General features: G+C 48.1%; 2 protein-coding genes across 2 annotated transcripts in view; one reads left to right on the forward strand and one right to left on the reverse strand.

Moving 5' to 3' along the window:
• Positions 1 to 720: 720 nt before the first annotated feature.
• LOC311360716 (homeobox protein Mohawk-like) lies at positions 721 to 10,189 on the forward strand (the record flags this gene model as incomplete). Its single annotated transcript, XM_084480819.1, has 9 exons — positions 721 to 883; positions 1,109 to 1,295; positions 1,736 to 1,895; positions 2,498 to 2,645; positions 3,426 to 3,650; positions 3,699 to 3,836; positions 8,395 to 8,452; positions 8,554 to 8,715; positions 9,823 to 10,189. The coding sequence occupies 9 exons, from the start codon at positions 721 to 723 to the stop codon at positions 10,187 to 10,189; spliced, it is 1,608 nt and encodes a 535-aa protein (XP_084336945.1).
• Positions 10,190 to 10,515: 326 nt separating this feature from the next.
• The window catches only part of LOC311360861 (ras-related protein Rab-18), an 8,095-nt gene continuing 5,080 nt past the window's right edge, over positions 10,516 to 13,530 (reverse strand). The window contains exon 7 of the mRNA XM_084480963.1: positions 10,516 to 12,245. Within this exon, the coding sequence (XP_084337089.1) occupies positions 12,070 to 12,245 (176 nt within the window). The 3' untranslated portion in view covers positions 10,516 to 12,069. The remainder of the gene's footprint in view (positions 12,246 to 13,530) is intronic.

Raw genomic sequence — 13,530 nt, forward strand, 5'->3', positions numbered from 1 at the left:
CTCAGCAGGGCTCGCCGACAAACACAAAGCGCTGCTCAGTGGTTCTGCTGGTTTATGAAGAACCATGTCATTACCACCCATAAATCTCCAGAATTTTCTGGGCACAACATATTTTATTCGCTGACGCGTTTGTTTTTCGAACACCACAAGATCCATGAGATTCATAAGCCTTGTGAAGAAATATGGAGGCATGTCGCACCGGTATTACTTAACTGCAGGGATGTTGGCTCCCATTCCAGCCGAGACACACACACACACACACACACACACACACACACACTCACACACACTCACTCAGATTAAGTATAAAGCAGCATTAAACACGCACTAATAAATTGAACAACCACATCTGCTGATATTCATACAAATGCTCTCAGTTCTCAGAACACGGAGCTGCCCTGGCACCGCTGCTGCTGCGCTGCCTGCTCCCGCCTGCGTGCGCTCCCCGAGTCCTCCTGCGCTGCCATTGGCCGACGGCGGGAGCCAATAGGCAGTGATGGAGCAGGTTACTTGAACTCTCCTCCAGGAGTTGCAACAGCTACACCCGAGGAACATTCTCAGATCTTTGCTTTGTTGTGTCGTCGGTGACTTTCTCTGCCGGGCGGACCGGAGTCTCCCCCCTGACCGGTGAGGACCGGGGCTTTGAGCAGGAGAGAGCGGGAGAGAGCCGGGTTCGGGTCCGTGCAGGACGGGGGCGATGGGAGTGTACCGCGTCCACTGATGCACCTGTTTATCACAAGTGCTCCGGGCACCCGAAGAATGGACCAGCCCGAGAACCTCCCGCATTCAGAGGAGGACAGGAGGAGGAACGCAGAGGAGAGGAGCCCAGAGGAGGAGGAGAGGAGGAGAGGAGAGGAGAGGAGCCCAGAGGAGGAGAGGAGGAGAGGAGAGGAGAGGAGCCCAGAGGAGGAGGAGAGGAGGAGGAGAGGAGAGGAGAGGAGCCCAGAGGAGGACGAGAGGAGAGGAGAGGAGAGGAGCGCAGAGGAGGAGGAGAGGAGGAGGAGCGGAGAGGAGAGGAGCCCAGAGGAGGAGGAGAGGAGGAGGAGAGGAGAGGAGCGGAGCCCAGAGGAGGAGGAGAGGAGGAGGAGAAGAGAGGAGAGGAGCCCAGAGGAGGAGGAGAGGAGGAGGAGCGCAGAGGAGGAGAGGAGGAGAGCAGAGAAGGAGAGGAGGAGGAGAGAGGAAGAGGAGAGGACCAGGTTGATCCATGTAAAAGCATCTCAGGGACAAACTAGTTGGGCAGACGGCCGGGCGTCGGAGGAGCCACCAGACCACAGCGCTGCTATGAAGAGATATGGGTACGCTGATCAGGATCATATATGTGAGGCTCTTATTTTGAAGGCATCGCTGCATGTTCAATATTATTGATGAAAAGTATTTCTTGAGTCCTGAATTGTATTTACTTGTGAACATGACATTATGAACATGAGTACTATTGTTATTACACATAAAGCGGCATGTAGCAGATACTAATCGTACAAACAGGTCCAATACCTTGGTCCAAAACATAATCAATTAAAGTCTAGTTGCAGAGAAAAGAGCTTTTCATCTTGTTTACATTTAAAGGTTTGAGTTCCAATCGTTCTCTGCTCATGCCCACTGCCGTCGTGTTCTCAGCAGACCTCCGCTGTGTGCTTTGTGATATGATGCATCTCAAGTGACGACAGCAGGTGGTTGTAGTTGTTGCGGGGACCGTCGTGGCTTTGCCTCTACGTTGTCACCTTGGTATCTTCTCCAGGTCGCGCCTGGGCGGGGTCAAAGTTCGCCACAGAAGACAGGCCCTGCAGGACATGGCAAGACCCCTGAAACACTGGCTGTACAAGCACCGGGACAACCCCTACCCCACCAAGACCGAGAAGCTGCTGCTGGCCCTGGGCTCCCACATGACCCTGGTCCAGGTGAGACCACCTGGACCAGCGACACACTGACTGACTGGGACTGTCCGTTTCACTGTCTAACTGACTGATTGATCCATTGTATAGCTGTCTGACTGATTGCCTGAATATCTGACTGTTTCACTGGCTGATTTACTGGCTTTCTAGTTTATTAACTGGAAGACTGACCAATCTGCCTGTATCTATCTTACTGACTGATTCACTGGTTGTCTCATTTACTAAAGGAGAACTCTGGCGATAATGGGGTTAAAAATCGCCGGAGTTCTCCGTTAACTGACTGACAGCTCAATTGCATGTCTGGTTGTCTGGCAGACTGAGGGATTTGGCTGACTGTGTATCTGTGTGTCCGTCCACCTCATTTACTTACCGACTGCGTGACAGGCTGGATGCTGGATCAAAGGATTGGTCGACTGTTGGATTCGACTAACTGATTGTCTGTGGTTGACGCAAAGTAACCCATCGACAGACTGATTCAATCAGCCTGTCTCATGACTTATTTCCAATCAACAAACCAGGCAATCAGTCAACAATCAGCATATTAAGCTTTTCAGGCTGGTCGTACGAGAACAACAACAACAACAACAACAACCAGGTGTGTCGTTCAGGTGTCCAACTGGTTTGCCAACGCGCGGCGGCGGCTGAAGAACACGGTGCGACGGCCGGAGCTGAGCTGGGCGAGGAGGATCAAGCTGTACAACCAGTGCATCCAGGGCAACGCCGAGAAGCTCAGCGTCTGCAGCGACGACTCTGACGGTGAGGGTCCAGTCGGTTAGCCCCGGGAGGCCAGAGGAACGCTGTCATTCATTATGCACTGTTCTCATAACGAGGTCGCCCTCCTTCAAAGTGTGCTTTTTAAAGTGTGGCGTGTGACGGTATGCAGATGCTGGGTAACATCAAAGAATGACCTAGGCTACATAACATAAAATAATACTAAATAAATAAATAAATATATATATATATATATATATATAGTATTATTTAACATATATAGTTATATATATATTTTTATATATATATATATATATTTTTTTTTATTTTATTTTTTTATTTAGTATTATTTTATGGATTGTATCCTAGGTCTACAATCCAAGCATTCTTTGATGTCTTGTGGATATATATATATATATATATATATATATATATATACATATATATTTTTTTTTTTATATATATTTTTTAAATTTAGTATTATTTTATGGATTGTAGCCTAGGTCTACAATCCAAGCATTCTTTGATGTTTTGTGGATATATATATATATATATATACATATATATGTATGTATATATGTATGTATATATATATATATATATATACATACATATATATGTATATATATATATATATATACATACATATATATGTATATATATATATATATATACATACATATATATGTATATATATATATACATACATATATACATACATATATACATACATATATATGTATATATATATATATATATATATATATATATATATATATACATACATATATACATACATATATATGTATATATATATATCCACAGATGAAGACAGTCCCTTGGAGACTGCCGTCAGCCAGCAGTGTGACGTCAGCAGGTCCTCGTCCCTGAAACACGAGGAGGAGAACCACCAGCACCTCCTCCTCCTCCGGCGGGGGGGGGGGGGCGACTCCCCCCGCAGCGACGGCAGCCTCTCGCCGCCCTCCAAGTACAAGAGCGGCCTGCTGCACCGCTACCTCCGCGACCGCCGGGGCCACGCGGGGGCGCCGCGCCCCGCCGCCGCCGCCGCCGCCGCCGCCGCCGCCGCCGCCGCCGCCGCCGCCGCCGCCGCCGCCCAGGCCCGCCGCTCCTGGAGCCGCTTGGAGGAGTCGTTCAGCTCCGCCGAGGGCGAGCCGCACGCGCTCTCTCCCGCCGGCTCCTCCTCGGAGATGGAGACGGAGTTCGTCTACCACGTGGGTGAGAGACGTCAAACCCTACGTTTGCTTTTTAGTTTGTCACACACACACACACACACACACACACACACACACACACACACACACACACACACACACACACACACACACACACACACACACACACACACACACACACACACACACACACACACACACACACACACGTGACACGAGTGTCGGGCACGTCGACTCTTGTGATGCCCTTATTGATCCATCTGGAAATTATAGCGCCTCACAAAACGCGACGGTGAGACGGCCTCAGATTTGAGTCAGATTTGACGTTTAACTTGTAAAGAACTGAAAACGACAGCAGCAAAGGTCAAGCACATCTCCGCTGATCCAGGCCATCGGACACCCCCTCTAATCAGCCAGAGGGTTAGCGAGGAGAGCTGTCGTTCCAAAGCCTAACCCGAGGCTATTCCTACGTTCAACAACAGAAGATAAAATGACACTTTAATTACTTTTGTTTGCTATTTGCCGTTATAAAGCGTGTTCTGCAGTGTTCAGTATTAAGTGCATTATAACTGGTGGTGGTTCCACTGTGGAGCCTGGCTCCTACATGAAAGCCTGGTTCTTCAACATAATGTGGGCTTTTAGTGAGCTTTATTTCTCTTCTGTCCGGAGCGTGGCTGACAGTTCTACACAAATATGGACCTGGAACACGGCACCTCGGGTACCTTCGCCTAACGCTCAGAGGAAATGCTGCCACTTAATGTTGACAAGCCTCAAATTTCCCAGCGGACGCGAGCCAGGGGCTTTAAAACACGTCTCTAATGGGGCCGCATGCACACAGAACCTGCTCATTTTAAAGTTGGACGCTGCGTAGAGCTGGCAAAGTTCTCCACACCGCAAATATGATTTCCATATCCAGCCGTGTGCCATTTGTTCCGCTCAAGCGTCCCGGTGCTGGAAACGTCCCGTCTGCCTCAAGGCCGATTACCCAGCGTCTGCAGAGCTCACTCTGCCCCGGGTGAGAAGTGGCGGCCCGCGCCAACGCCTAAAAGAGTGTTCTGTCAGTGTGCCGTTGAGGTCTCTGAGGGCCCGCTGCAGAGCTGCTGTCAGTCAGGAGTCCCGGACCCCTTCTACCCCCCCCTCCTCCCACCGAGCAGGCCCAGGTTTTACAGGGTAGATTTGACCCTAATTGATCATCAAGTATCCAAAGCTTATTTGATTAATTTGATCTTAACCTAACATCATATCTACAGCGTTCTCCCAAGTCCCTGATGTGCATATCTGCTGAGTCCAAGTGTCCCGACCCCGAGGCCGCACTGGTTTAACGTAATGTAAACCATGCTCAGAACCGTACGGTCACCTGGTGCAGAGGTAGTACGAAAGGGAAAAGATGAGCTCAGCCGTGCGGACTGAGTCCACGTGAGAGCGGCGCTCCACCAGCGCTCCGCTCCCGGCTGGTTCCGCCAAGCCCGCTCCCTTGGCTGTGCTTTCTGGATCGTAGGTCGGGACGGGAGGAATTTCCTCATCCATTCATGAACAAAATGTTCATTTCATGAGCAAAATTGTTGCTCTTTTCTAACTGGAGCTCTTGGGTAATTTGTCATTTTAAAGTATTTCCAAAATATCCATGGCAGCATGGCAGCGGATGAGATGTTTGTGTAACATTTTAATGTGTCCCTTCTGGTCGCATTACAGTTCCCTGCCTCACTCTCCTCTGTACTTCCTCTCTGGAAGTGGAGTGGAAAAGGGAAGCAGCCAGATCTATGACAAGCTTTAACACCATTAACACATTTCTACTCTGCCCAGGAGAAGGCAAACACAGCAGGAGTACCCTCAAAGTGAAGGAGTAAAAGCAGAGATCGTTTTACAACACAAGTCGACCGTTTCAACCGTTTTTACGTAAATCAAATTCAGATTTAGATATGATACAAATACAAGATGTGTGGGGTGAACATTACCAAGGAACGTGCGTAACGCAAAACAAGTGGTCTCAAAGCCGTCAGGAGCTCCCTGAGGAAGGCTCGTTGAAGGACTGGAACGCTGCTTCGTTGGCGGCAGAGAGAGAAGAGAGAAACATGTCATATTGACACATACCTTGCCTAGTATTTCCACGCGTATTGTTTTGAATGAAAATACGCACGTTGTAAGATGAAGCGTCTCATTGAACTACGCCAAAGTCCCAAATGTTTCTTTTATATTGGGGTGTATCGTTCATTTTCCCAAATTTGGACCCACAAGGAACAGAACCGAGTGAGGTTTGACATAAAGGTTCAGTCATGTAGGGGCATCGCCGGGCTCTGATATAAAGCAGGTTAATCTTGAGGTGACACTCCAGATATGTCCATTTGAGTGGATTAGGGATGAAGAAAACCACAGGATAGGTTGTTTAAGGACAGTTAACAGAGAGAGAAGCAGCACTTTGTTCCCAAAGTTGGACCATCTCTCTCTCTTTTTCAACTCCCAGAAGAAAGCGTCTCCAGACCGTCTCTGTCTGCACAGCTGAGTAAAACCAAGGGGCTTATTCCAAAAAAAAACGAGAAAATGGAAAATATGTTTTTGCCATTATCCGAATTATTGCATAAACAATCACAAGGGGAAAAAACTTCAAAGGCTTTTTTTTGCACAATCAGTATGGATTACTCATACCTCACCTCGGCTGGCTGAACGCGTTCCATCGAGAGCCTCTCGGAGGCTCTGTAGCCGGGCTCTAGATGACGGTAAAACTATTAGCAGTTAGTCATTCAGTAGACTCTTCATCCACTCGCCTGGTAGGTTGGAAACAACAGAAGAAAACTAAAACTAAAAATCGATGTTGAAGAGGCTACAAATGTAAACGCTGCACGGCCAAGTTTCCTAAAAACAACTCACCATGAGTGAAGGATAAAGGAATAGGAAGGAGTTATAACCTCTTGTTTTTGATTCCTGACTGATTCCTGTTGACAATAATTAAGACTCTAGAGATTTAGGCCACCAGTCATTTTATCATAACAAAATTGAGGTATACATTTTGGGCCAATGTTCATCATATCGCCCATATTAGCAGCCTTTACATGATTTATGAACAGCAGATGTAAGTCATCATGCTTGTGACACTTTATGAAAGAATATGCTCTTTAGGGTGATTGATGTTCGCTTTCCTTTGGTACATGGTCAGTAAGTAGCCGGAGGAATCCAGGAGAATGAATCCAGTAGAACCCTTAAATCTTGATGGCTTAAAGGGGTAGTTCAGGATTTTGGACTTCGGCTCTCATTTCCAAGTGAGCCAGTGTGTTATTTATCATTGGAGACCGTTTTCAATACTTTTCATTCAGTCCTTCTAGTTGCAGAAATCTCTGGTGCTAGGCTAGCGCAAGTCGAGGGGAACTGCTAGCCTGCCAATAAAAACAGTTTTACCCACTCCAAAGTACACCCGATGCAAACCAATTATAACGCCAGACTGTCTTATGTAAATGCCTGTGTTGATAGAATAGTGTTAGAAATAAACTTACCCTTCTTTCCCTACAGTCTTGGAAAGAAACCCGCCAGTCAACCCCGCTTTTGACTTTAAAAAGAAAATGATTTGAAGTTGACTTGAATACTAGCGGCTGCTGGTGTGGCCGTGTCTGGCCCTGAACTTGCCCTATAGCAAAACTCCCCCGTCCTCCGTACTGCCTGAACCTCAGGACCCCTCCAACACACACACACCACCTCCAGGTGACGTGAGGTCAGCCGGACCTCTCAGCTGGGCCCCGGGGGGGGGGGCTGGGCGGGGTCTCACTGCTACCAGTCCAGCAGGGTCCCGGGGACCTTGTCAGAGTAAATCCAGCGTCTCAGATGTACGCTACACTACACAGATACACTGTTCTTTCCTAATTGCGTTGGTTTGGCTGCACCGCCCCTCTCCCCCATCGTTAAGCCTCTCTCTGGCAGCGTCACGCACAACCTGGAAGACACGTGTACACACACACACACACACACACACACCATCATCATTTACATACTACCACCATGGACATGGAGCTTTTTCATTTAATAGACCATAAGGGTTCACATAGGCTGCCCCACACACACACACACACACACACACACACACACACACACACACACACACACACACACACAATCACATAGAAGCGGTTGGACCATAGAGACACTCAAACACTGTGTAATCTTGTGTCCTTTTCCAATTGTGCAACAGTAGGCTCTCTCTCTCTCCCTGAACATGCGGTGCCACATCACACACACACTAACCGGCCACACACTAGTGACCGGTCGACTCTTTCTCTTTCAGACACCGGCGGCTGTGCCTCCACCCACCGGGACCTGTAAGTGTGTTCATGTGAGACGGCCCACCGTGGTGTCCTGTTTAAATATGGCCAGCTCTGTTTGTCGTTGTGCATTCATCCTCGCCTCCTTTCATGAACTCACGGTATCACACTCATTCATGTTCTCACATATTATAATAATAATAATAAACCAACACGCAGGATAAAGTAGTCTTTCCTCTTCCTCGACCCAGTATCAGTGAGGGCATGACTATTTGCCAATAAATAGATATTTAGTTGGATGTTATTCTTGCTCGGCACTCATGTATTCACTTTACTTCGTTGTTGGTTGTGGTCCAGAGAGCGGCAGCGGGGCCGGCAGGAGAGGGAGGGCTGGGGAGAGATCAACGCCGCCATGGCCCTGACCCACCTGGCGCAGGGCCCCCAGCGCCGCCTGGCCCCCGGCAGCCCGCCACGGAGCTGCGCCAGGGGACCCACCTGCACCGCGGTGACCCACAGTGTGGGCAAGGCCTGCGCCCTGGGCCCTACTGGGGCCCCGTGGCAGAGCTGCACCGTGGGCTCCATTATCAGCGCGGGGAACACCCTCACCAGACGCATCATCCAGAAGTCGTCTCACATCTCCGAGATCCAGACGGTGAAGCTGGCCCTGGCTAACGCAGTGTAGCTGTCCGTCCGGTTGCCCCACGCTAACGCTAACAGCTAACAGCTAACAGCTGTTAGCGTTAGCTGTCGGTCCGGTTGCCCCACGCTAACGCTAACAGCTAACAGCTAACAGCTGTTAGCGTTAGCTGTCGGTCCGGTTACCCCACGCTAACGCTAACGCTAACAGCTAACAGCTAACAGCTGTTAGCTGTTAGCGTTAGAGCGTTTAGATGTATTGGCTCACCTCAGTCAAGGTTCATAATTTTATATACAGGCAGGAATGGAAAGCACTCCCGGTGGTAATATTTCTCCTTGCGTCTTGATTATTATATATTATTAGATTATTCGATATTTGTATTTTTTATAACATTTTTAAACGTTGATATTTTTAAATTGTAAAATGAAATGTTCTGCAGTTTTACTTTTTCTTCCAAATCTCTCTGATGATGTAAGTTATATTAACTTTCCACGAGACTGGAATATTATCCAATGATAAACTTATACTCAAAAGCAACAATTGTAATAAACAAATTGTGAAAACAATCTGCATGGTGTCTCCTTCTATATGATTCGTGATCATTATGATCCAGCCCCACGTCTATACCATCTTACAGCAACAGCATTTTAAAACATCAGGGCACTATGCTGCAGTGGTTAACACAAATACATTATTAAACATATATGTCTCTAGTTGTGGATAGTGTCTCTTTCTTAAAACATTAGGTTCTTTACATGGCCGGCTATTACTTTTACTATTTAGTAATTTAGAGACTCTTATCCAGAGATACTTTAAGTGAAATACAGGAAGACCTACAGGTTATTAAGAAGCAGGTAGAGAGAACCACCCACGCCACCACCAGATCTGTCTCCATAGAGCAGGGCTCCAACTGACTGCAGACTGACTGTAGTCTACTTCATAGGGAGTGTGCTCTCCCTAGAGTCTGAGTCTAACACATTTGCAGAGTTTAATTTGAGTCCTCAAAGCACAAAACAGTTGTTTTTCTTGGCACTCTTTGCCTCCAAAAGCAAACATCAATACCTTCAAGTTCTTCATCTGTTTTAAGGAATTAACGAGACCTGGAATTAACGAGACCTTAACGAGACGCAGGGCCCTGCTGGATCCAGAGGGCCCCTGGATCCAGCAGGGCCCCTGGATGGATCCACAGGGCCCCTGGATCCATCCAGGGGCCCCTGGATCCAGAGGGCCCCTGGATGGATCCAGAGGGCCCCTGGATCCAGAGGGCCCCTGGATGGATCCAGAGGGCCCCTGGATCCAGAGGGCCCCTGGATGGATCCAGAGGGCCCCCGGATGGATCCAGGGGCCCTCTGGATCCAGGGGCCCTCTGGATCCATCCAGGGGCCCTGCTGGATCCATCCAGGGGCCCTGCTGGATCCAGGGGCCCTCTGGATCCAGAGGGCCCCTGAACACGATAAGCCACCGGTGACACGTGGTGACACGTCCCACGTCCCGCCGACAGCCTCCGTCTCCTAATGACACACACTCCTCTGGCAGCCCGCGACACACACTAACCAGACGCTTTCCACTGCGGGGTCCGCTCTCCCGCCTGCTTTGTGACATTTGGAGCGAAGAATGTTCCCCGCACGAGAGCCGCGGAGCCGGCTCGGAGTCATCTGCAAGGCTTCAGTGGAAACACTGAGCCGCGCTCCGTCTGTCCGCCGCAAGCTGCTTCTGGTTAGCACGGACACACAGAGGCCAGCCTGATTGGTCCGGGACAATGTTTAGTCTACGGCCGTCCACAGGAAACCATTTGGCTGTTGTTGTTGTTGTTGTTGTTGTTACAAAGCTGTTGTTTTCTTTTACGGTAGGCATTTTTATTTTATTTTGGTTGGAAACACAGACGTGTCCAGGTTATAGCAGTTCATAACGGTCCCAAGTGTCATGGAATAATAAGGCAATTCTTTTATTTTAAGGGTATTGGACTCAACTAAAACGCAGAAGAGAGCACACTGGTAACCTATGAAGAAGAAACAAACCCTTCGTATAGTACATGTTAAACAGCCAACAGCAAAAACTAATAGAAATCATGAAGAAAACATGTTGACGGTCCAGTGACCATGAAATGACTGCAGGTGGCACAGGTACTGGAGGACGCTGACAGGAGCTTCTGGTACCATACTGACGTACAATGGTAAAGTGTCTCAGTACCAGTTACCCAACAGGTCTGATTCAATAAGCTTTCTTTGAGGCGATTTGTAATTGCCAGAGTAGTTAGGGGTACGTAAAGAGAACGGGCCAGAGAGTAAAGAGGCTGTCAGTTACTACTACAAAAGCTTCTTCAGTTCACCTGCCAAAATCTGCTAACCAAATACTGAGTGGACTAGAGCACTGAAGACCTGATCACACAAATCTGTAATGAGACATCAGAGTACAGAAAATGGTATAAATAAAAAAAGATGCAAAAAAAAATAAGGAAAATCATGAGTAAATAGATACAATTAGATAAGAAAGATAATACAAACTGCTGATTTGGTATACATATTACTGGGGGGGGGGGGGGGTTAAGAGCTATGTATGCTATAATGAAGAGCTTTCTTTTGGGCTGTGTTTCTCACAGTGTCACAGAACAGGCCCCACAGCGCCCTTTGATATAAGGGTCATCTTAGCCTCATCTCAGGTCCCACAGCCTCTCTCCAAGTGATCCGTTTAGATCATATTTTCATAAATATATTGTGATTCACGAGCGGCTGGCCCCCTCGACCGTGGCCCACGCCCTGAACGATTATGTTGTACTACTGATAGGAAAGAATGGCAACCATACCTTGTTGATTATAGAGATTGTTATTGGATTTACCGTTCCCAGCGCTGCACTGTATCCTACAAATTGCCGCATGATATAGCTGCTACATTAAGTCTTATCGTGCAGCAGTTTGAGCAAGAACAAAAAAAAAAAAAAAAAAAAAGGGGGAAAATAGAGTAAATGTTGCTGACGTGATGAATGGAAACCAGATGACAATCATCTGGCATGTGTGGACTAATTAAAATAATGCACTTCCTGTCATGAGTTGCTTTTTGTATATTTTGATTTTGATTACGAGTTGATCAGGAAGTAAAAAAAAAAAAAAAAGACATGTGACAGAAACAAACAAACAAACAAGACAAACAAGAGTTTAACAGGAAGTGTGCAAACAGCAAAAGTTCACCTGACCGGCTGAGATGTGAGGCCTTCGATCAACGACATCCTTCAATACAGAACCTGTACGACTACTCTCCCCCCCCCCCTCTCTCCCCATCGCTCCCCCCCCCCACCCCCTCGTTCGGTTGTCTTTCCTGTGTCCGGTCGGCGGTCCTATTCCCCGGGTAGGTCGGTGGCGGTGGCGGTGGCGGCGGTGGCGGTGGTGGTCCAGCTCGCTTCAGGGTATGGAGCAGTACCCTCCGCAGGCCCCCCCGCCGGCGCGCGCGTCCTGCTCCCCCAGACGGACGCCCTGGCCGGGGGCGTCGCTCTCCCACAGCCCTGGCGTCTGGAGGATCTTCTCCACCAGCTCCTCGAAGGCGCACTGGACCCCGTCCTTGGTCTTGGCGCTGGCCTCTGACACGGGGAGGATGATAAACATGTGTCAGTGCACTGGGGGCGGAACGGTGCACTCATCCCTACCGACGTGGTACGGGTCTGACGCTGCCATGAGCGGTTCATTTCGGTATGTACCAAAAAAAAAAAAATTAATTTCTTTTTGACTCAAGTTGTTATTGATCATCACACACTCTGAGTGTCCGGTCCTGATGTTTTGTGTTGAGGACCACAATGGAAATAAGTCCTGGACTTTATTGTGTTTTTATCCTCAATTGTATTTGGTGTATTTCCTTTTGTGTAAGGTGTTTGTTTGATACAATTTAATAAATCGAATCAAAATCCAAAATAAAATAATAAAAACTTTTGTACCGAAAAACATACCGAACCGTGACTTTAAAAACCGAGGTAGGTACCGAACCGTGACTGTAGTGCATCGTTACACCCCTACAATACACTACAACAGAAACACATCAACAAGTTTCATGTTTTGGACAACTTCCCAAAATTCCCCCCAATAATTCGAAGGACACACACAGGACCGTCCCGCCAGCCCAGCGGGACCGCGAGATCGGAATCAACCAAATCAAACCCATTTGATTTGGACTCGTCTTAAGACGGACACGCGTTGACAATAGTCCTGAAACGCCACGAGATGACTTCATCCCAGCAGCTAAGAGACATCCTGTGGAAACGCCACCCCATGACATCCCCTCCGCCCCCCCCCCCCCCCGACAGGGCTTTTTTTTTCTCTTCACTTTCACTCGTTCTAAAATGGAAACTCCACAGAAGAGGCCTAACCTAATTTCCCTGGAGCGGAGCGGGGCGGGCGGACGGGGAATGGGGAACACGTGTAGAGACGTGGTTTGATAAACCAAAGACAGCCTGGTCTTTTTAATTCCACCATGAGCTCCTCGTGGAGCGCCTCCCAGCCGCTGACGGCAGAGTGACGGCTGCCAGCGCCCCATCAACAAAGCAACAAACCTGAGCTAGAGCGAGAGCGGCTTGAGCTCAACGTCTCCTCGCTGGGTACACAACGCGCTGCAAGCCAGCTCACCACGACGCACATGACCCCTGTTAGACACATCTCCCAACCTGATGTACGTAACTTTAAAATGTTGACAATCATTTCTTTTAATAACGTATCGTTTATCATCTTCGTTTTGGCCCATTGAGACTAAAATGATGTGTCTTTTCCTTGGGAGATCTGATGAATAAAGCAGGCAGGCAGACAACAGTCGTCAAACTTAGAGATAGAGTTTCACAGACTTAAAACCATTCAAGAAGTCCCTAAAAGCCTGAGCCA

This window comes from Micromesistius poutassou (assembly GCF_964030765.1).
Source record: "Micromesistius poutassou genome assembly, chromosome: 16".
Lineage (NCBI taxonomy): Eukaryota > Metazoa > Chordata > Actinopteri > Gadiformes > Gadidae > Micromesistius > Micromesistius poutassou.